This window comes from Erpetoichthys calabaricus, chromosome 4 (assembly GCF_900747795.2).
Source record: "Erpetoichthys calabaricus chromosome 4, fErpCal1.3, whole genome shotgun sequence".
Lineage (NCBI taxonomy): Eukaryota > Metazoa > Chordata > Cladistia > Polypteriformes > Polypteridae > Erpetoichthys > Erpetoichthys calabaricus.
Window position 1 is genome coordinate 334,092,896 of NC_041397.2, and position 24,657 is coordinate 334,117,552.

Here is a 24,657-nt window from a genome sequence, read left to right on the forward strand (position 1 = left end):
TGGTGACACCAAGAGGTGTGAGGACCACCGTGAACAGCATCTTACACTTAGCCAAGCTGACTCAGCAAAATCCCAGTTTAAAAACTCCAGCACTGCATCGAGTCTTAAGAAGATGGCCTGAGTTCAGGAGCTTTGGTAAGGAATCCTATGAGGATGGGACAACAGGAGTCTTCCATTTTGGGTTTCACAAGTAAGAGCTAAACTGACAAAGATGGAAATGTAAAGATCTTTAATCATAAACAGTTGAGTGCATTAGCTGAGCGAGGTGTTTGTGGCAATTTACACCCTACCTGTGGTGGCCTCCATTAGAACATCCTTACAGAGTCAGACGATCTGTTGATGAATTTCACAAATAGGGATGAGGAAAGAACTGAAAGACTGAAATGAAGTGACTTGTACAAGAGGGAAACCAACTCAGTTTGTAACTAAAGACAAATAACAGAAAGGTTCAGTGGATGGGCTTCTTATAACTTCAGAAGTGCAGCACGAAGTGACTTCGGATGAGCTGTCAATGACGCAGGAGTCACCCACATACACACATGTGTGCTCTTGTGTTAAAATACTTTCACACAGATCTTTGAAGAGCTGAGGCATAAAAATGGTCGGAGGTCTTTTTGCCTTTTGTTTGTGATTGTGGAGTTGCACTTGAGGAGCCTGTGAGCAGCAAATTCTGGAATATCATGAGGTGAGGCCCATCATCAAACACCTCTGACATGTCCATGGACTTTAGTGCTTCAGGGGCTTCTCGGAGTTCCAGAGCTTCAGTTTTATCATTTGTTACCTTCAGGGCAGACATCACAGTGTGGTGCTTTGTCAACACCAGCCTGAAAATAAATAAGAACATAGCTGGTGCTTAAAATTTCTTTTAGATGATCACTAAATAGACTTTGAAATGTTATAATAACTGTGGAATTTCATGTAGAATGTCTTATTCTGGTCAGGTGTTTTGGGTAAAGGACAAGTGCTGAATACTTGAGAACAAGAATAAGGACAGAATAAGAATGTGTGTGTGTTTCTGCTGTTATATTTGTCTCCAAAGTCACAATAACAATAGAATTTAACAGTTCAGTGATGATATTAGCATAAAACATCAGGACACAGGAGGGCCGCTCGTCAGAGGCACATGACAAGTGACGACTTTAGTTCTTGAGTTGCAGTCACGTCCTCCACTCAGATGGCATTCACCACAATGACAGTCTACAGGAAGGTCACATCTTCTGTTTTACATCAAGACTGAATCGGCTTGTGTTGTTTGTTCATTAATTTAAATCTAAGATGTTTTTGTGTTAAGTGAGAAGACATCAATCGTCTTTTGGTATAAAGCTTCACTTCGGGAGGTCTTGTATTGTGACGTCTCTCAAGCCCACCTGCTTGCTCTACTCTGCTCTTCTGCTCTGTAGACATTTCTAGATGTTCTCACGTTGACACTTGGTGGCCAATGCCGTCCACTTCCTGCTCAGTCATCACATCTCCAGCACATCAGCCATTTCTAACTCATAAAGGCTCATCTCTCGGTCACAATGGACGTCAGACTTGTTGTGATTCTCTCCATCTTTATAACATGTAAGTATTTATTTATGGATATCCAACATTTAATTTAGGAGTTTCCTTTTCTTTGTAAGCTCATCACAAGTAACTCGTCCCTTAAACTGCACATTTGTCCTTTTCCACAGGTGTTGTCCCCAGGCTCATCTCTCCAGGGTCCCCAGAAGTGATTGAATGTGACCTGAGGAATGACAGTGTGGTCATCTGGTACCGGCAGTACCCTGGGCAGCCCCCGGTGGCTTTAGGGGTCTATGACAACAACTCAGCTCTTCCACCAATGATGTTCGTTGACTATTTTAATGGAGTCTTTTCTTATTCCAATGAGACTGCAACTTTAACATTTAAAAATGTCACCAAAAGTGACGCTGCAACTTATTATTGTGCAAAGATGGAGAGTCGGAGGTCCGTGTTTAGGAATGGAGTCACGCTGACTTACGAGGATACGTACAGTAAGTGCTGCTTCATGACACGCCGTCTGTGATACTTGTTAACATGAGGTGGGATTACGAGAGCCGGGGTCTTGAATGATGGCAGGGGGGCATCTAAACACAAAGACGTCAATTAGGATTAGTCCTCTGGGTAACTCCGTTAAATGAACAGGCGCCATTGATAGGGTTATATTTATAGAGTTATTCATGTGCTAAAATGTGTTATGACAGATACAACAGCATACCTTCATTTAAAATGATCTTTGTTAGTTTAGTGATAAAATACGACATTATTATACAACAAGGCAGCAGCTTTACTCCACTGTCAAATATGGAAACTGTTTGAATAAAATTTAGACAAAGTGTGAGAGTACAATAGAAATAAAGGAGTTCAATGCATTTGTTAAGTTACGTTTAATGAATGAAATTATTGTTATAAAAGTAACACTTGCTTCTTGTCTGCCACAATTCTTTTTATTTATGAATTCTAACACTCGTATCTAATGAGGACGTTCACTCGGTGTTATCTTCATCTACTCAGAATTAGCAAAGTGCTTTTCTGTTTACACAGTCCAGGCAATAAGATAAAAATAAATAAATAAAAAGTTTAAAAAGAGGGGGACATTTAGCCTTTTGTTAAGTCTGTTAAGAGTTTTTAATCCATCTGTAAGATCAGCTAAACACACATAAGAGCATTCGCTGAGTGCTGAAATGAAGAAGAGGAAGGAGCGACGAGCGACGAGCCACAGAGCTGCAGGCCTTCCATTTCACACACAGCGCCGTCCAGCATTTTAACAACAGAATGACGTCTTGTGGTTCTTAGTCTTTAACTTAGGTACCCACCATGTCTCTGAGTATTATTTTATTTTTATTTTAGGAATATGTTCTTTGTATTACAGACATCTGTTTAAAGTAATGTTATTCAAGTCAGAGACAATGCTGTACAGTTAAATGTCCTGTCCTAGTAATGTGGGGGTCCCGTGTCTCAGCTCTTCAGAGGACAGAGGCAGCTTGGCAAGTGTTTAAAATTACAGAAGGTTTATTTAAGTTTTACAACTTGTACAAAGTGTGCACTGAAACTGCCTCCATACTCGTGAGACCCAAATGATGTCCATTTTCAATGTTTGCAATGATTTTGTTTTCTTTTCCATTGTTATAAAAAAGTGAAATTTCTAAATGGCTGGGGCGCCGACGGGGTTGACTTTGACTTTGCTGCCAGTGCAGACATGAGCTTCCCATAACAGTCAAATGGAAAGGATGGACAGATCATGGACAGACATACTGATGTATTTGTATACCTGTATATGTTACACAGTACCTGTCAGAGTACACGACATGTGTTTTGCCCTTATCAGGGCTCATCAGATGTACGCATCTTTGCTTTCCATTGTGGGGATCGAACTTTGGACATCAGCATCTGAGGTGAAGCCTCTGACGCTGCGACATGGTGGCTGGTTTACTTATTTGACAGAGTGTAGAATGGAGTTTTATATCCATAGGTCTTAATCACAATCTGATTATCACTAGTTTTATTCAGATTATTTCACCAGATTATTACCAGTTAGTAATAAGGGCGAAACAGTGTTGTGTACTCTTTGTATGAGCTGACAGATACTGTATAACATATCTATGGTGTGCTGCTCACAACTGATCAGAATCAGATTGTGACCCAGACCTAAGAATATATATATATATCTTTGAAAACAGCTGCTAAAATATTATCAGATAAAAGCGCCAGTTTCACCTGTTTAGTTCTTACAGCAAACACACAACTTCTCAATTGTAGAAAAGCCTGAAGTCCATTAATTCCTTTGAAAACAATCTCTTGTAAGAGTTTTCTTTGTTTTCCTCTGTCTTTCTAAATGAAATTCTCTGCTTTCTTTAACAGAAAATCAAACTTCAAATTCCTCTTCCTTTGAGAATGTCGCCTGTGCCAACTGGCACCAAGGTAAGTCACTGGAGCCACATAAACTTGTCACCGTGTCACGTGCAGGCATTTTCAAAGACACACAATTATTCCTTATTGTACAGTCAGTCCGGTATTTCTATGAATGTCTCCATTTTAATTTAACCTTACAGTTTTATTTTTGTCAGCCAGTTTCTTTGTTCAGTTTGTCTCAAAGTGAGTAAAATTAGACACATGTGAGGATTGAATAGGAGACACAAGTAGACAAACTCGCAGGGTTACTTGGTGCTCTCACTACATTTGGAAAAAACAAAAAGGGGTCTCTAAAATATTTAAGAGAGAAAGATGCAACAATGTGGATTTGTATACCAGACACACGTAGACACACTCAGCTGGATTATTACATGGCTGACATCTTCATCCAAACTGACTTACCACCTCTGACGTATAATTGCTGACATTTCTTTCAAAGGCACAATTTAAGGCGGGTACACATTTTATTGGTCTGGTTGTTCTGATGGCTGTCATAATCTTGGAGTAGCTGTTGCTGTAGCAGATAGTGTCCGATGTCACTCCTTCCAACGAGTGTATTATGAGAGTCAGGTCACAGCACTCCCTGGGTGCCTTGTCAGTTGTCTCAGTGTCTGCTACTACTGCGGTGAGTGATGTCTTGGTGTGGGAGAATATTATATACACAACTTCACTTGGTGGTTGATACTGTAGGTGCCTGTGAGGTGACACTCCTCTGGTCATGGGTGACTTCAGTGGCACCACTGACACTGACAGAACCCGCTATGAGGACTGTCTCAGTCCCCATGGGTCTGGTGACTGTGGTGAAAGTGGCTCCATGTCCCTTAACTTTATAGGTCAGGAGCTGTGGATCGCTCAATCCTGGTTCCAGCGCCCTGAGCCACATTGTTGGACTTGGTACTCCAATACTGGTGGTGCAGTGAAGAAGTGTCCAGTTTGTGAATTCAGACCACAAATTTGTTGTTGCTACTCTGAAGACCCAGCTTAGATCCAGTAGACTACTAAATACTAGGAAAATGAGGCTGGACCTGGCCAGACCCCAAGATCAGGCTGTTTCTAATGAGTTTACATGGAGTTTGTGTGAGGACCTTGCAGACTTTGGTGTGACTGCTGATTCTAATGTGATGTGGGAGACTGTGGTACCCAGATGGGGGTGGCACCCAGCCGGGACGCCCAAGAAGACAGAAGGAGGGCTTGTGCCTCCTCCAGATCTCAAGGGAGCGACCTCCCTGGGGGCCACAGGTACAGAGCTGGGAAGCTCGACCCTGTAGGGGCCCGTGGTCACCACAAGGGAGCACCCCGCCAATCCCGGAAGTGCTGGGGGGAAGACTAGCAGGGACACCCGGAGTGCTTCCAGGGATACAACCGGCACTTCGGCCACACTGGGGCGTGTCGGTGGGAGATTACTGGGAATACACCTGGTGCTTATATAAAGGGGCCGCCTCCCTTCAGAGGATGACTTGAGTCGGGAGTGAAGAAGGACAAGATCTCTGGAGGAGAGAAGGAGGCGGTCTGAGGATAAAGAAACGGCATTGTGTTGGCCAGAACTGTGGGGTATTGGGGTTTGTGAGAGCATAATTGTGAACAATGGAAGACCACAATAAACGTGTGTGGGGTACTTACAACATGTCTGCCTGTCTGTGTCTGGGTCATATTCCACAGAGACCTTCCATGACGAGACCCTGAAGATTGCTGAGTGTTGTGCTGGTGTTACCAGTGTTCCCGAAAGGAGGTGTTTCATCTCGCAGGGCACCCTGGGTATCATCGAGAGGAGTCACAGCGCACGGCTCAATGGCAACTTTGGTCTGTACCGGGAACTGAGAAGGATGGCTGCGAGGGCTCTGAGGGCAGATAAGGAGGCGTTTGTTAGAGGAATCTGTGAGCAGGTGTCACTTGATCTGCCTGAACTTGAATTGTCAAAAGAAACAAAATACTGCAGATTTTTAACATTACCCTGAAAATGTCATCTGACTAATACACAATTTAGAGCTGTTAGGTGACCCTCATTTTTATTGTCATCATCAGCGTCAGCCTCTTTTGACATGATGTGTTGATCCCTGTGTCTCCTCTTTTTCAGATGTGACGTTGTATAAATACTCCACCATTGCACTAGCTGTGACTTTGGGCCTCGTGGTGCTGGTTGCTTTGTATCTGAAAACCAAAGGTAAGTGGAGCCATCAGAAAACAGCAAAAGAGCTGAGGCTGGATGGACTTTCTCATACTGTGTAAGAGAAATGTTATCAGGCAGGAGACTTGAAGTCACAAATGTCAATCAATTTATATACCAAACTATCAGCTCCATGTTAACACAGCTGATCTGTAGGCCTGAGTGATTTAAAAACATCAGGACACAATCCTTTAACATGAACAAACACTAAGTGAGTCCCTGCTGATTACTTAAAGAGTCCAAATGTAACATGTCTTAAATAAACTGCATGTCACAACTACTACTTCAAAATTAAAGTGAATAATTTCAGGTAGAGTTCAAAAACTATTGGAGTGTCAACAGGGTCACCCCTTTAATTATTTAATAAGCAAATCAAAATTCAGGTCTCAGGGGCACACAAATGGCTAAGAGAAGACAGGGTTTGTATCCGAGAGCAGGCCTGTCACTGGGAGTTCTGTCCTTCCACCTCAAGCAGACCCCAACACTGCACCGACAGAACTCAGTCCCCAGCAGAATGACAACCTGCATGCTGACCACTCACTGTGTTTGTGATTTCTCAAAACCTAATGCTGAACTTTTTATCAACACATTACATGTTCTACCACAGGGGACGTGACACTTGACCGCTGCTCTTCTCCATTTATACTCCTTCTTTCCTATGCCCAGACATAAGCAAAAGTTAAAGCCGGAAGCTCCAGTCATGCATTGTACACACCAATCAGACGCCATTCTCCAGGATGTGCTGAGCGTTGGTGACCAGGATACGTTCACACGCCTCTCTGATGAAGACATCAAAGAGTTTACAGCAGCTGTTTGGTTGGATTCCTCGTAAATGAAACTGCACCAAAAGTCCTCAGCAGGACTCACCAAAGCCAGAAACCTTGGGTGGATAAAACCATTGGTGATGCCCAAAACACTCACACTGCTGCGTACAACTGAGTGTTTGTGTCTGGGAATGTGACAATTAAAAAGCCACCTCATCTGATCAAAGGAGCTGTGGAAACCACTAAATGACAATTTGGGACAAAGTTAAAGAACCATTTGAACAGCAGGCACATGTGGTAAAGTCTGAAGACAACATCTGACTTTAAAGCAATTTCTGCCAGCACAGTGAGTGCTGACACCTCCCTGGTAGATGATCTTCAGAACTTCTATGTGTGCTTCAATGGAAATAACGCCATTGGCAGCCAGTGATCCTAAACATCTGTGGTGGGAGAAGAGCTCAGTGAGGAAACAGACGCTCATGTTGTCAGAACACAACACAAGGAGAGCTTTTAAGAAACTGAACACCAGGATGGCAGCTGATCCAGATGGCATACCAGGACATGTCTTCAAGATCTGCGCTGATCAGCGTGCTGCACCAGTGCTCAACAGTAAGACACACGAAACAGTAAATGTGCCATCCAGCTGAACCAAAGACCTGAGACGAGGTGGCCCACCTTCAGACTGCACGTCTTTCATGAATAACAAAAGGACTAAACACGCCATACCAGAACATGTAGGAAGAGCAGGATACTGAATCAAATATTATTCTTAAGACATCACTTTTGAAACATCACCATTAACGTGGTCTTCACAAATTCAACACATTTTGCTTGCCTTCAGGATGTTGATTCACGTAAAGCATTTACAGAACATGGACCTGAATATTTTGGGAACAGGTGTTCAGACAGAAGCTTTTCAGAAAATGATTTTGTCGCCATTATAGGTTCTTTTATGAGTTAATAAGCGAGCTATCACATCTTAACTGAACGTACGCATTACACTTCTGTATGTGTTGTAAATATAAATATAAATATCATATGAAATGTGTCTGAACAATAAGAGGAAGTGCCGCAGACAAGTCCTGTGTGAGCTGAACGTGTGAAGAAGCCAGCGGTCTGGGTGTGGAGATAAGAACTGACCGCTCTGGGAAGAGGAAGGACTGGCTAGAGCCATGTGTGCCCACACACACACACACTCACACACACACACACACACACACACACACACACTCACACACACGCACACACACACACACACACACGAGGACTACAAACCGTGACATTAATGAATCAGCTCCAGTGCTATAAGAATAAAGAGGTTTTCCGACTGTTTCTTCCCACCATGACACTACGCACATTCTCCATTTTGCCAAGTTGTTGTGTTTCATGACTCCAGTCCATCCTCACAAGGCCACATGTTGTAGAAGGGTACAGCCCGGACACAGACAGGCAGACACGTTGCAGTCCATCACCACACGTTTATTTACACTACTCACTATTTACAGTCGGGCAGCACGGTGGCGCAGTGGGTAGCGCTGCTGCCTCGCAGTTGGGAGATCTGGGGACCTGGGTTCGCTTCCCGGGTCCTCCCTGCGTGGAGTTTGCATGTTCTCCCCGTGTCTGCGTGGGTTTCCTCCGGGCGCTCCGGTTTCCTCCCACAGTCCAAAGACATGCAGGTTAGGTGGATTGGCGATTCTAAATTGGCCCTAGTGTGTGCTTGGTGTGTGGGTGTGTTTGTGTGTGTCCTGCGGTGGGTTGGCACCCTGCCCAGGATTGGTTCCCTGCCTTGTGCCCTGTGTTGGCTGGGATTGGCTCCAGCAGACCCCCGTGACCCTGTGTTCGGATTCAGCGGGTTGGAAAATGGATGGATGGATGGACTATTTACAGTCACTAAGTGCACCGCCACCAAACACCCCCCACAGTCTCTTCACTATCCTGGCTTCTCCTCCAAGCCATCTCTTCACTGCACACACACACTCAGGGCCTCTCCTTGCCGCCTCCTCAGACCTCGTCCACCTCCTCACCCGACTCCAGCCTTGGTTGCAGGGCGGCGGCTCCTTAAATAGGCGACTGATTGAGGGTCGCACCCGGCCACCTGCCACAATGTTAATTATGTGACCACGGCTCTTATTTCTGTGACTTTTCTCAATTACTGACCCAATGTCTGTTTTAATTTGCACATTAGAGATATTTAACATATCACAGCATTCTCAGACCTTTCTAATGTGAGGTGGCGTTGGCTCAGAGACCCACACTTGAAGCGGGTGCCAGTTGATGCCAGCTTGAATTGATGTCGTCTGTGTATTTTCAGCATGTTTAATGGTAACTGGATTATTTTGGCAGTTCTGTTGTCTTCATCTATACATTCATTCACATGAAATTCAACAGCCCTTATTTTGTGATTATTCAATGAAGCGAAAAGTGAAAATGTTTTTGTGCCTGTTGCTCACATTTAACATTTGAATCTCCATGTGATTCTGGTAATGTGTTACAATAAGCACCATAAATAAGTAAATGGCCGTGAGTGCTTGGTGTGGCTGTAGAGTCTGATTTGTGGGTGGCCATCGCTCTGCTGCCCAGGTTCAATCCCTGGATTATCTTTAACCCTGCTCTCCTCGCTGCTGCAGCTTCATGTAGGGTGGTCTCTCTGAATCTCCTGTCTCCAGTGGTTACTGACACATTCCAAACTGCTGACATCAATGTCATGCTTCCAGATACCCTTTAAGTAAGATGTGGGGTGACATTGTGCTGAGGTGGCAGCAGCCATCTCACCATACAAGTGATCCTTGGGTGGACGTGGTGAGACTGGTGCTGCATTAGCAGAGTATGAACACGAGTAACGACTGTCTGCTTTAAGCACAGGTTACTTACTCTCCTATTGATCCATCTATTGGTTTAATTGGGCGAGTCACATGGCAGCAGGGACCTCTCCTAGTAAGCAGTGGGTTCAGGCAGGATCATCTCACGGACTAGGCACCATTCCATCACAGGGTGAACGCACACACTCATACATGTATCACCAATTCAGCTAACCTGCGTGTTTAGGACTGTGGGAAGAGCAAACCCAAGTGCAAACTTCACAGAGGGAGCCCCTGAGGTGTGACCCCAAGACTCCTTAACATGAGGTGTCACCGTGTTGTGATTTGTTGATCATGAACCCCTAAATTCCACCCATGCCAGCCAGTTTGGTTGTGAACTTTGGGCTATCAGGATGCAGAAAGAGGAGTTGTGGATTAGAGCAGAGATTCTTATGCTGAGGTAGCTGCTGGGGGTATCCTTAAGAGAAAGAAAAAGAAATGAGGGAGTCTACAAAACAGCAGCGGTCCGGTGTCCGTAGACAAAGTCATGCAAAGCAGAATGAAGTGTTTGGGCCCACTGGACACAGCAGAGTAGACAGCCCAGCCAGATAAAAAGAGACGACCACAGAGATGGCATGCCGTGGCTTTGGTGGAGAAGCCTGATGACAAGAGATTTGAGGTCTGTGGGAAGAGGAGTCTGCAGACAGGAATAAATGAAGAGGGACGGCGACCTGAAGCAGTTGGGAGAAGATTCAAGTAAAAGAATAAGAATTTTAGTGAATACCTCTGACATGTACACCAATTTGATGAATTATTCGATGACATTTTCATGGCTCCCAACATCTCAGTCAGTATGGTTTTGTCGTCACTCACCATGAGAAGGTCTTCTGCTGTTTGCACTTCATTTCAAGTGGTCTCAACTTTAGTAATAATGAAGAGTTTGCCAGTTACTGAGATTCCATAAGGATATTACTATGAAAAGACAGATGGGGTGATTTGTGTTCAAGCAAAACAGAAGTAAAAACTAATTGCCTTTAACTTTATTTTTATTATTTCTTTGCAGATTTCATTTTCTTCCCACTCCTAACAGACCAGCAGGTAAATGGACTTTAAATTGTCTCCCTTCTACTTTATCTGTGAATAGTCTCCCCCAGTTTGACGTAAGATGGCGTCAGTCAAAAGTAAACTTTTAACATGTGGCCTCAGCTTTCATATAAAGATGCTGACTGAACGAGGTGACTGAGCAGAGCGTCTCCTGTCCAAGTGACCCTGAACTTGACATGGCGACCTGAATGCTGAAATCATCTCCTCTAAAGACTCTTTGTTTTAAAGTGGTTTGCTTGTTTCTACTAATCAACACGTCATTCATCTTGATTTCTGTTCAAATGTCATCCATATGTCCATCCATTTTGTGAGCTCACATACTGCATATGCCAGGGTCAGTGGGCACCAGAAAGGAGCAGCCTTAGACAGGGCCCTTGTCTATTGGAGGGCACACTCCTACACACATGTGGGAGAACACGCAAAACCAGCACACGTGGTGACTCTCCTGGGATTGAACCCCCACCTCTTAGAGCTCTGAAACATAGGAAAAATAATAAATGATTTATAAAAATGATGAAAGTTGCAGCAGAAGGATAAGTTTTGTGTTTTAATATCCTGTTTCAGGCACGAGAGAATGTCCAATATGAAGTTTTAGACCAGTCAAGAAGAAGAAGAAAGAAGAAGAAGCAAACTTTCAAATAGGACAAGCTGACATCGAGCAACGTGACACCATAGCTGGGTGAGGAGAAGGCTGAGCGAGGAGATCCACGTTGGCATTTTGTTCAGCATTCGTGACGACCTTACTGAAATGTTTTCACGTTAGCTTTCTCTTTAAGAATCAAATAAAATGTGAAATATACCAGGATATAAAGTATAGAGACGTTAAACAACATTCACCTGTCCATAAAAATCAGCCATATTTAGGACTAAGAGTCATACGGTCAATCTCATCTTCTGTGTTTGGCTGTTAATTACATGTTGGCTGTGCGGATTGCGTTTCACCGTTTTATATTTTCATTCCCCGATGTTTATGTCATTTCTTCCAGCTGCCTCATCTGCTCTTGGTTTACATTTTGTCATGTCCTGTCTCTTTGTCCCTTGTCCCTTTCCCCAATTTTGGTCATTTAGGCACTCAGGTGTTTTCCTGATTGAATCAGCAGTTACCTGAGAGGTCAGTTTAAGACTCCCCTGAGGCCAGAGCTCCTCTGCTGTTGGGATGGCTCAGTCATATCATTTCATTTGTATTTGTCTGTCCTTGTTCTGTTATGTTCCTTGTGTTTTATAAGTGGGTCCCTAAGAGGCGGTGCCACCTGCCCATCACCATCAGGGCACCACCCTCAGCCCTATTAAGGCTACGAGAACACGCACTCCTTGGCAGTTCATTAGATGTGCTTGGTGGTGTTGGTGAGTTCTCCTGTGATTATTACTGCACTTTTGTGATTTTACCGTTTTTTTGACATCTACATTCTGTTTTTGACTTTGCCTTCTGGATTTGTGATTTTGGGACTTGTTTGCTTTTTTTTTTTTTTTAATATTTTTATTTCATTAATTTTCATTGTAATCATTCCATACAAACAGATCAATTTATAACCCAACAAATTTGAAGACAAATCAAACCCCACCCCTGAGAAGGAGAGCTTAGCTAAAGGAAAATTGCTTTAAGCTTTTTAATAAGGCAACATTAAACAAAAGAAGGGGAGAAGTAAATATCTATATAAATAAGAGATGGAGAAGGGAGTTAAATGCAATAATAGTTATTTCTCTTATTCTAAAATAATATTGATTAAATCCTGCCATGTTTTGAAAAAATTTTGTACAGATCCTCTAACTGAAAATTTGATTTTTTCCAATTTCAAATAATATAAAACATCGGTTTCCCACTGACTTATCAGAGGAGAATTAGGATTCTTCCAGTTTAACAAAATAAGTCTGCGTGCTAAAAGTGTAGTGAATGCAATCACCGTTTGCTTGTCCTTCTCCAATTCAAGTCCATCTGGAAGAACACCAAACACAGCTGTTAGTGGGTTAGGAGGGATTGTGATACCAAGGCTGTCTGAGAGGCACTTAAAAATTTTTGTCCAAAATGATGTTAGTTTGGTGCAGGCCCAGAACATGTGACCCAGTGAGGCAGGAGCTTGGTTGCAGCGCTCGCAGGTTGGATCCTGGCCTGGAAACATTTTGGACAGTTTTAAGCGAGACAGATGAGCTCGATATATAATTTTTAGTTGAATAATTCTATGCTTTGCGCATATAGAACTCGAGTGAATTCTCTGCTTTGCTACCTTCCACTCCTTTTCTGATATATTGATTAAGAGATCTTCTTCCCAATGTCCTCTTGGATCTTTGAAAGGTAGGGACTCTAATAAGATTTTATATATTGCTGAAATAGTGTTTGTTTCCTCGGAATTGAGCAGTATTTTTTCCAGCATTGTGGAGGGTGCAAGGTGGGGGAAATCGGGCAATTCCTGTTTAACAAAATTTCTAATTTGAAGATAGTAAAAGAAATGTGTAGCTGGGAGGTTAAATTTTGAACGTAATTGTTCAAAAGATGTAAATATGTTGTCTATATAAAGATCTCTGAGCATTTTAATCCCAAAACTTTTCCATGTATTAAAAACTGGATATACTTGCGAAGGTTGAAAGAGGTGGTTCTCTTGCAGAGGTGCCACTGATAAAAGATTTCCCATCTTAAAATGCTTCCTAATTTGGTTCCATATTCTGAGTGAGTAAAGCACAATTGGGTTATTAGTATATTTGCGGTGATTTGCATTTATTGGAGAGCAGAGCAGGGAATATAAAGAAGTACTACAGGATTTTACTTCTATTGCGGACCAAGCCTGTGTATGTTCATTTATTTGTGTCCAGGTTTTTATGGCTTGTATGTTTGCTGCCCAGTAATAAAACTGAAAATTAGGTAAAGCCATGCCACCTTCTGCCTGAGGTCTTTGTAGGGTCGCTCTTCGGATACGTGGGTGTTTTGAGTTCCAAATGAATGAGGTTATTATTGAATCTAACTGTTTAAAAAACGATTTATTGATATATATTGAAATGTTTTGAAATAAAAAGAGAAGTTTAGGAAGGATATTCATCTTTACAATGTTAATTCTTCCGGCTAGAGTGAGATGAAGGGTTGACCATCTATGCAAGTCTTGCTTAATTTTTTCCATACAGACGGCAAAATTTTGTTGATAAAGAGCTTTATGTTTACTTGTGATATTTACCCCTAGGTATTTAAACTGATCTGCTATGGTAAAAGGTAGGGTGTCTAATTTAATATTATATGCTTGTGAATTCACTGGAAAGAGTATACTTTTATTCAGATTAATTCTAAGACCAGATATCTTGTGAAATTCTGTTAGTGCTGTTAAAACTTGTTTGCTTTTACTCAGAATCAGGACTAAGAAGTCAGACTTGAAAGTGGACATCACCACTGTCTTGTTTAAAAGCAACCTCTGACTATAATAACAAAGAAATGTTACCAGGAAATGATTTAAAAGATGAAGAAGTGATTTTCAAACTAAAACCAGCGTGAGAGTAGTAGCTTTCAAGAGGGGCACAATGGCCTGATTTAAGGTTTTATTACACTCAGGCCTGTTCACTTCTTTGACTTTCGTCATTTGTAAGAATATGAGCTACACAAAGAAATGTTGTTGTTTCATTTCTTAGTATTATCTGTGGTCATTATCACTCTCTCTGTAGATAATGTCTGAGTATTTGAAAATCGTCATGAAGTATAAAGTGGTAGTAAGTGCTACTGCTGTCTCTCTGCCCACCGTATCTCTGTGGGTTTCCTTACTGGTTTAATTCTCAGACGTCAAAGACAGAGTTGTTACAGTAATGGTCATGTTATCATGTTAGAATATTAAAAACAATCTGGACGACAAAAGGCCATTCAGCCCAACAAAGCTCTCCAGTCCTATCCACTTCATTCTTATACAAGAACATCAAGTCGAGTTTTGAAAGTCCTGAATGTCTTACTGTCTACCGCAGTACTTGGTCTCTTATTCCACGTCTCTGTGCTTCTCTAACTGAAGAAAAACTTCCTAATGTTTGTGTGAAATTTACCCTTCCCAAGTTTCCAACTGTGTCCCCGTGTTCTTGATGAACTCATTTTAAAGTCACCATCTTAATCCACTGCATTAATTCCCTTCATAATTTTAAACACTTCAATCATGTCAATGTTAATCTTCTTTGTTTTAAACTGTAAAGGCTCAGCTCTTTTAATCTTTCCTCATCACTCATCCCCTGAAGCCCTGGAATCAGCCAAGTAGCTCTTCTCTGGACTTTTTCCAGCACTGCTTTGTCCTTTTTTAATCTTCCTATGTGTAATTCTTTACATTTACTGACATTAAATTTCATCTCCACAAATCTGCCCAAGCCTGTATGCTATCCAAGTCCTTCTGTGATGATATAACAGATTCCAAATTATCTGTTAATCCACCTATCTTGGTATCATCTGCAAACTTCACCAGCTTGTTACTTATATTCCTATCTAAATCATTTATATATATTAAAAATAGCAGTGGCCCTAGCACTGACCCCTGCTGGTCACCACTCTTAACATCAGCCAGTTCTGATGAGGTTCCTCACACCATCACCCTCTGCTTCCTGTGTCTGAGCCAATTCTGCACCCATCTACAAACATCACCCTGAACTCCCACTTCTTTTAATTTGATGCCCACCCTCTCATGTGGCACCTTATCAAATGCTTTGTGAAAGTCCAGATTAATAATCTCATCTGCTCCACTCTGGTCATATCCTTTTGTTTCCTTCTCATAGAATTCCAGCATGTTAGTAAAACACGACCTCCCTCTTCTGACCCCATGCTGACTCTCCAGTTGTGTTCTCCTCTAATATCCTAATGTCTGTGGACAGCCTGTACCTAGCAGTCACACTTTAGATGCTTATCTTCTTTTACTCATGAGATATTTGACAACTTTAATGTTCATTTTTACCTTGTTCATGGTATCCCTCCACACTGACAACAATGCAGTGGGCACCAGTGTCATCCAACGGGTTTTGATGATTTTCTTTAAACATACAAGGCAGGCCACCTAAAGAGCCAACACTAAGAAACTAAGACATCATAAAACCAAACCAGATCACACCGTCCCACTCGGTCCTCCTAAATACGTTCGCTACTTGTATTATCCAAAATCACAGCTAAGTACCAAAAATATTCTCCAAAAAGGAATTAATAATACTGCATAGTCATTAGTGTCACACACCTGTAAAAATAACACAAAACATCAGAATGGATTTCCTTGAAGCAGGTGCACACATGCATTCCAACAGGTGACGCTTATTCAGAAGAATCAGCTCAGATATGAGAACAACACACGGTGCATTTGGACTGGCGTGTCCATTCAGTGACTCATTTCTGTGTATTTGGTGGCAGTCATCCTCACTGCACGTCTTTAGTCCATCCTGAGGACAGCGACATGGACGCACACACCACCAGTCTGAACTTTACTGGTCATTCTGCTCATCAGAGCTCCTCTGTAGGTAACTGAGACATTTTGAAGACATCAGTTTTGAACAAACAAACTCCTTTATTAGCTCATCCATCCGTCCCTCTGTAGTTGTGAGTGAGGTCTTCTCATGGCTGCACTTGGAGCTTCTCTTTTCACATTCATGCAGATGGTGCCCATGGATGTGTCTGTTAAATTAAAGAATTAAGAACAAAGAAATGAGAAATGAGCACAGAAACACATCCAAGTGAAGTGCTGAAGAACGAACATCTCACTTGCATTGAAGTAAATATCTGCAGTGCCCTTTGGATCTCAAACTCAGAAATGGCTCAGGCCCTGACATTGATTTTGTTCTTACCATTTGATTTATTTTTCATAACTCTCAAGTAGTTCATATTTATAAATCATTTCTAACAGGCAGTTTATAAAAACTGAACGGTTAATAAAATGAAGCGTTTTTACCTGCAGTGTGAATTCAGCGTTCAGACATTTCCAGGCACTGAAGTTTCAAAGCCAAAGCACAGCACATGAAACCACAGCGTCATCATTGTTGTTGAGGCCACTCGACCTGCTCACACTCCTCACACTCCTCACACTTCTCGTTTCCTGGCCTCGCTGTACTCACCTGAAGTTCACACCTGCCAGTCTGCTGCTCTGCACCACTTAGTGCCTGCTCTGCTCGGCCGACTCCTGCCTCAGAGTTGTTGTTGGTGTTTCTTAGTGGTTTAAGATAAATGAGCTGATACTGTACACTCAGAATTAAAGATCATTTACAGTAATGGCTGATGTATAACAAGCATGCCTGGCAGGTCCTTTCAAAGGTGCATCCTGCACTTAAGGACTTGTAGCACTGACTACATGCACACTGAAGAGGAGAAGCTCAAAAAAACAAGGTATGGACGTAAAACAGACACAAAGAACATCTAAGGGCCTCGACGCAGCTCACCTCGCCATCTGAATAGGAGATGTCAGCAGCCTAACATGAAGGTCTGTCAGGTCCAACCTGAACCCTGCGCCAGAGTCGGACGTCACTGAACAGACAGATCATCTTAACCTTCTGCTAAAACTCGTCACAAGATCAACCAAACCCTTCGGCACTCACGAAGTCCCCAGTTTAGCCTCAGAAGGTCATTTGAATACACGTGTGACATGAATCAGCCCACCTGCCACAGGAAAGTCATCTTCAATATGCCAGTACCAGTATCTGGTGCCCCTGCACTTTGTCAAATTCTGTTATGTCACAGACTACGGTATGTTGTATGGCGGGTCTGCAGCGTAACAATCAGGAGCCCAGTTTAAATAACTAAATACATTAACTGGCCGGCTCAATCTCCGTGGGTGTGTGTGCTCGCACTGCTGCAGGAAGGAGGTTGGTGACGCACCTGGTGTTTCTTAAAAGCTGCAGATAAAACGGAGAGCTGGCACAACAAGAGGAGAACAAAAAACGAAAGGAGAATTGCAATATAGCAGAGGTTAAAGGAATGAAAGAGAAGCAGGCAGGACGACGAGAGAGGAGCTGGTGAAGGAGCAAACAAGAGTGGGAGTGAGGAGACAGGCAGCTGTGAGGAGAGCCCCTCAAGGGAACCGCAGGCCACCGCTCAGGGGTGTCATACAGGATCACTCCACCTGAGCCATTCAGGGAGCTGGAGTGACCTGGTGGTGTAGGCGGCTCGCCTGGGGACCCAGGATTGTTGTGTCTGTTGGTTTGGCGTCTTCTCCTCCTGCAATGTCTGGTTAGGATAAGGGGAGGAGATGCCAGGATATTGTGTTTTAACCATGATTATTATCCATCCATCCATCCATCCATTGTCTCCCGCTTATCCGAGGTCGGGTCGCGGGGGCAGCAGCTTGAGCAGAGATGCCCAGACTTCCCTCTCCCCGGCCATTTCTTCTAGCTCTTCCGGGAGAATCCCAAGGCGTTCCCAGGCCAGTCGAGAGACATAGTCCCTCCAGCGTGTCCTGGGTCTTCCCCGGGGCCTCCTCCCGGTTGGACGTGCCCGGAACACCTCACCAGGGAGACGTCCAGGAGGCATCCTGATCAGATGCCCGAGCCACCTCATCTGACTCCTCTCGATGCGGAGGAGCAGCGGCTCTACTCTGAGCCCCTCCCGGATGACTGAGCTTCTCACCCTATCTTTAAGGGAAAGCCCAGACACCCTGCGGAGGAAACTCATTTCAGCCGCTTGTATTCGTGATCTCGTTCTTTCGGTCACTACCGGCCCCCCTGATAAGGGCTGTTCAGTCCCTGTACGATCGGTGCCAGAGCTTGGTCCGCATTGCCGGCAGTAAGTCGAACCCGTTTCCAGTGAGAGTTGGACTCCGCCAGGGCTGCCCTTTGTCACCGATTCTGTTCATAACTTTTATGGACAGAATTTCTAGGCGCAGCCAGGGTGTTGAGGGGGTCCGGTTTGGTGGGCTCAGGATTGGGTCACTGCTTTTTGCAGATGATGTTGTCCTGTTTGCTTCATCAGGCCGTGATCTTCAGCTCTCTCTGGATCGGTTCGCAGCCGAGTGTGAAGCGGCTGGGATGAGAATCAGCACCTCCAAATCCGAGACCATGGTCCTCAGCCGGAAAAGGGTGGAGTGCCCTCTCAGGGTTGGTAGCGAGATCCTGCCCCAAGTGGAGGAGTTCAAGTATCTCGGGGTCTTGTTCACGAGTGAGGGAAGAATGGAGCGTGAGATCAACAGGCGGATCGGTGCGGCATCCGCAGTAATGCGGGCATTGCATCGGTCTGTCGTGGTGAAAAAGGAGCTGAGCCGCAAGGCGAAGCTCTCAATTTACCAGTCGATCTATGTTCCTACCCTCACCTATGGTCATGGTCATGATTATTATGGAATATTTATTTAATTGACTTTTAACCTCCACTGAACACCTTCTTTTTATTGGATGATTTATTTCTTGAAGAGTTTAAAGCACTACACTTTTGATCACTATTGTTTTTTTGACTAAGCACTAAGACACTTTTTCACACCTTCTTCTCGCTTTGTGTGTTGTGTCCTCATCTACTGGCTCATCTCTTTGGTATGTTATCAGCAGTAGGGGGTTCCAGAGTATCCCTGGAGGGGCCTGGTAGCATGGAGCTGACCCACACCTTCACAAAGTATTAAATCAGTTCCATTTGTTTCTTCCCCTCCGCACAAACTGGATCTTGGGAATTTTTGCAAATTTGTTAAATATTAAGAACTGAAATATCACAGTGACACAAACATTCAGACCTTTTGCTAAGACCCTTAAACTATTGATCATCATTGAGATGTTTCCACATATTGTTTCGAGTCCACCTGTGCACACTTCAATAGAATGGACTCGAATAAGAAAGACACACAGCTGTCTACAGAAGACCCCGCAGATGAGCAAAAGCCAAGCCATGAGGGTGACGAATTGCATGCAGAACTGAGAGACGGGATTGTGTTAAGGCTCAGATCTGAGGAAGGCTACAGAACACTCCTGCAACACTGAAGATTCCCAGGAGCACAACAACCTCCATCATTCTTGAATGGAAGAAGTTTGAATCAACCATTGGATGTTCTCTACAGCTGGCTTTCCACCATAGAGACCAATCAGGGAGAAGGGTCTTGGTAAGAGAGCTGACCAAGAACCTGATGGTTAATCTGCTGAGCTCAAGAGAACGTGTGTGAAGATGGGAGAAACTTCCAGAAGGAGAACCATCACTGCAGCACTCTATTGATCTGAGCTTTATGGCAGAATGGCCAGACAGAAGACTCTCCTCATTAAGAGACACCTGGAAGTCTTCTTAGAGTTGGCAAAAAGATACCTGGGGGACTCTCAGAGTGTGGGAAACCCAAGATTGAGCTTCTTGGCCTAAGTTCTAAGTGTCCAGTCTGGAGGAGTCCTGGCACCACTCATCACATGTGCAATGCCACTCCAGTGGTGAAGCGTGGTGGTGGCAGCAACTGGGACTGGGAGACCAGACAGAGTCAAGGGGAAGCTGAATGGAGCAAAGTACAGAAACATCCTTAAAGGAAACCTGCTCAGAGCACTCCGGACCTCAGACTGGGCCAAAGGTTCTCCTTCAAACAAGACACAAAGTAAGGACAAGACAGCAGTGGCTTAGGGACAACTCTGTGAATGTTCTTGAGTGGTCAGTGGCCAGAGCTCAGAATGGTAAGAACTAAGTTAGAAGTTGTCTAAAGGGCCAACTCTCATAGCAGGTGGTCACAGGTGTGCTTTTCATATTCAGAAGTGCATGAAAGAATAGACGATGCAGAATTACCTTAACAAGGTTAAACAAATATCAGAAATCAAAATGGCTGCAAAAATTGAATTGTCCATACTTCTAAACCCAAACTGAGTGACCCAAAACTACCGCGCAAAGATTCAACCTTCAATCCCAGTCAAGACAACAGTCCATCCAGCTCGGCATTAACACCAGGAAAGTGTAAACATCAGAGGTGACTTCAGTTGTGTTCAAACTGTAGCCGTGTATTGTTTCAGCACTGAGACAATGGAAACATTGAGGGGACCGTGGCAGTCCTGTGGTCTCGAAGCAAGTGGTCTTCAATTGTGCAAAATAGCTCAAGTACAATACAATACAATACAACACAATTTATTTTTGTGTAGCCAAAAATCACACAGGAAGTGCCGCAATGGGCTTAAAAAAAAAAAAAAAAAAAAAAACAGTCCCTGCCTCTTGACAGCCCCCCAGCCTTGACTCTCTAAGAAGACAAAGAAAAACTCCAAAAAAAATACCTTGTAGGGAAAAAATGGAAGAAACCTCAGGAAAGGGAGTTCAGAGAGAGACCCCTGTCCAGGTAGGGTGGGTGTGCAGTGGGTGTCAAAAGAAGGGGGTCAATACAACACAATACAATACACAGAACAAATCCTCAATACAGTATAAAAATAAAAAAGTTTAGAAGTACGGAGCAGAATATAACAGTAGATGATATCACATAATAAGATTTGGATAATTTTAGACTCCTGGAGACCTCAACCATCAAGCTGCCTCCCCCATTTGGCCATTCCACAGCTGAGTCAGCGCTGGGCCAGCCAATCCGATGAAAGGACCCCTCTTTCCCATGATTCCTGCAATCCTCCAAGTGGCACCAAGTGGCACATTTGAGTACTGAGAAGAGAAACAGAATAGGTGAGAGTTAGTATCCAATTCTAACTATCATGTTACTTATGTTTTAGTGCTAATGACTAACAACAGAGATGCAGTCTGTACAGTTAATCAGCAGCTCTAGTCAGGGTGTAGAGCTGCATTAATAATTCTAACGACAATGCAGTCCACTCAGCCTTCACTCTAACCATTTAAACCAGTTCAAAATCAAAGAGTCCACAGCCATCATCACTGGATAAGGTGACAGTCAGTCAGTCTGTCAGTCCCTGAGGTCACCTCAGGTTCATCGTTTAACCCGAGAAGCCCACTGTGATACAGTGACAGTCCTATGGTGGGTATTGCTGCTCATCACAGTGGCACAGCCCTGAGATAACATCCCAGTCCATGTCACTAACCTGCCCCAAAAGACCACCTGTCTTTTGAAATGCCACAAATTGAACCCCAAAGCTGCACTCAGGTGCTGTGGGCTCTCCCTCATTGCTCAGTCGTCTGATCTTCAGACCCTCGTCTAGTCAGGCGAGTTTGTTTAAATTAACTAATGGCCACATCACATTAGGTCACGTTATTTAGATTTCATTTACATAACCTTAGCACATTGGATGCAGTTGGTATGGCACTCCTGTGAAGGGCAGTCGTGTAGTCTGACATTCCCAGCAAGTGAGTCCAACGAGTCCACGACTCGGCCCTCAAACATGTGTGACTCTGGCTGTAGTCGTATGGGCAGCGCTGTGTGCGTGAGAGCCAACAACCACTGAATGCTCATCCAGAAGTACAAAAGTTTGAGATGTTGCAATGAGGAATAAAATTCTCACAAACAGGAAAGAAGCTCGCCTGCTTGATGTCACGTGTGTTTACATACCACATTACAATGGAAACAAAGAAAGGGCCGAGACCACGGCTCAACACCTGTCAACCATCTGTATTGTGCCAGCTCCATCAGGCAGCACGCTATTGGCTGTAAGAGAAAAGGGGCGGTCACCAATGCTCGGCTGTTTTCAGTTATGAACATTAACAGGGTCTGGTGACAAGATCAGTAACTGAGGTCAGCAACTCTGACATACCCCATGACTAGAGGTCATGTAATGTGACATTGGCTAACATTTAGTCTGTTTCAGCCTCCATTCTCATCACAACTTCAGCTCTTGTCACACGTCACTCGGCCATTCAGACCCGCACAGCTTTACAGTGAATTGTTTTATCATTTTGCTCAGCCAGCTGTGTCTTTTCTAAAGTTTATTCATATTTTGTAAGTTACTGTGACATCACCCCTTTTGTACTTCTTTGTTACTCAAATCCCAATTAAAATGTGTTGTCAAAAGTCCTTTGTCTTTATGTTGTGTCTGCTGCTGCCCAACATCTCAGCTCCTACTTGAACTTCCCCTCTGCTGGGCTCAATGGCTGAGAAGCAGTCGGCCCGAAATCTCATCATCTCTTTGGGTCTCTTCCCTCCAATCCTTTTTCTTCATCTTTATTGATTTCAGTCTTATATTCCATTCTTTCTCCACTCCACTTAACTAACCTAAGTCCATGCCACCTCTTTGCAAATGTCCCATGATGTTGCCAGACAAAAGATCATTCCAGAAGGCTAACAGACATGCCACTTCTCCACAGTCTGCTCTCTGATTGTTTCTCTACTTAAGAAGAACTTGTCTGTCATTGTCCACACACTTGGTTACTGAGCCCTGCTCCATGTTGCTTTGTCTTTTTATTTTTTTAGGCTGCTGTACCTGAACTGAGGAGCCTCGGCCTGAGCGGGTGGTCTCTCCATAACCTGCGCTCATCTCACTGACGTGACAAGCATGAAGTGTCGTGTTAGCTTACTGTGCGCACCTGCTGCCCCCTAGTGGCTCCTGTCAGTGACTTAAGGCTCAGAATTAGTAAGGCTTAGTGTGGAGGGCAGGCGTTTAATACTCTGCTCCTTTTATCTCAGTGGTCTTCATTCCCAGTCCCTGGGCCCACAGTAGCTACAGGTTTTTCATTCTACTGTCAGTTCCTTACTTACAAGACAATCACTGGTAATGCAAAAACATGTTTGCCTTTAAAATGTTATCACTCACTTGTTACAATCGAAATGCCTTCATTATTTCTTTAACTCTTGAGTTGCTCCTTTGTCATTTTTAATTTCTTTTGTGTTTGCTTAACCAACAAGGACACAAAAATAAGGGAGCAGAAAGCTCAGCGGCAGGCTGTGTGCATCCATTTGAAATGATCAGCAAGTATAAACCATTCAGAATGAAGTGAAGAGTGCGATGTGAACTCTCTGGCCAAAGGTCTGTGGACGCCCCTCAAGTGACCGAGTTCAGATGTTTCATTGTTCACATGTGCATGAAGAGCTCAGCGACTGTCACAAAATGCCACTTTGGCCATAAGCCTTCTTTGTTTGATCTGCCCTGATCAACTGTATGTGCCATTATTGTGAAGTGAAAGGCACTATATAAATATAATATTGCATTATTTCTAAGCGGGGCATCAGTTGGAGAAGAAAGATCTTGATTTTGCTGATGATGCTGTGATTTTCACAAAGTCAATGGAGGCTGTGATTGGGGTCTCGAGAGACTGAGTGCGGAGTCTGAGTATCTGGGCTTGCGAGTGTCCTGATAAAAACCGAGAGCCAGGCCTTTAATGACCTCTTGGGCACGGCAATCAGCAGTGTGTCTGTCTGCGGAGAGAGTGTCGACCTCGTCGAGAGGTTTACTTACCTTGGCAGTGACATTCATGTCTCTGGTGACTCTTCCTATGAAGTCAGTAGATGGATTGGGAGAGCATGGGGGGTCATGAGGTCGCTGGACAGCTATGCAAAAGGATGAAGGTCCAAGTCTTTAGAGTCCTGGTGCTTCCTGTCTTGTTACAGTATATGGCTATGAGACATGGAGGCTATCCAGTGACCTGAGGCATAGACTGGACTCCTTCAATATTGTGTCTCTGCGGAGGATCCTTGGGTACCGCTGGTTTGACTTTGTGTTGCACATGTAGTCCTGAATGAGTCGCATTACCTGCATTGTGAGGGAGCGTCAGTTATGGCACTACGGCCATGGGGAACATTTAGCCGATGGTGATCCGGCTCGTAAGATCCTCATTGTTGGGGACCTAAGCGGCTGGACCAGGCCAAGGGGACATTAGAACATTAGAACACTCTAGACGAGAACAGACCATTCAGCCCAAAAAATCTCGCCAGTCCAATCCACATATTTCTTCCAAACAAACATCAAGTCGAGTTTTGAAGATCCCTAACGTCTTACTGTCTACCACACTACTTGGTCGCTTATTCCAAGTGTCTATCGTTCTTGGTGTAAAGAAAAACTTCGTAATGTTTATGCGAAACTTCCCCTTAACAAGTTTCCAGCTGTGTCCCCGTGTTCTTGATGAACTCATTTTAAAGTAACAGTCTTGATCCACTGGACTAATTCCCTTCATAATTTTAAA

At 43.7% G+C, this 24,657-nt stretch overlaps 1 protein-coding gene across 1 annotated transcript; it reads left to right on the forward strand.

Annotated features, from left to right (window-relative positions):
* Positions 1-1,130: 1,130 nt before the first annotated feature.
* LOC114641398 (uncharacterized) lies at positions 1,131-24,207 on the forward strand. The gene is made up of 5 exons (XM_051926735.1): positions 1,131-1,563; positions 1,674-1,994; positions 3,862-3,921; positions 5,987-6,073; positions 24,086-24,207. Exons 1-5 carry the CDS (start codon positions 1,521-1,523, stop codon positions 24,205-24,207), a joined length of 633 nt encoding a protein of 210 aa, XP_051782695.1. The 5' UTR covers positions 1,131-1,520.
* The last annotated feature ends 450 nt before the right edge of the window (positions 24,208-24,657 follow it).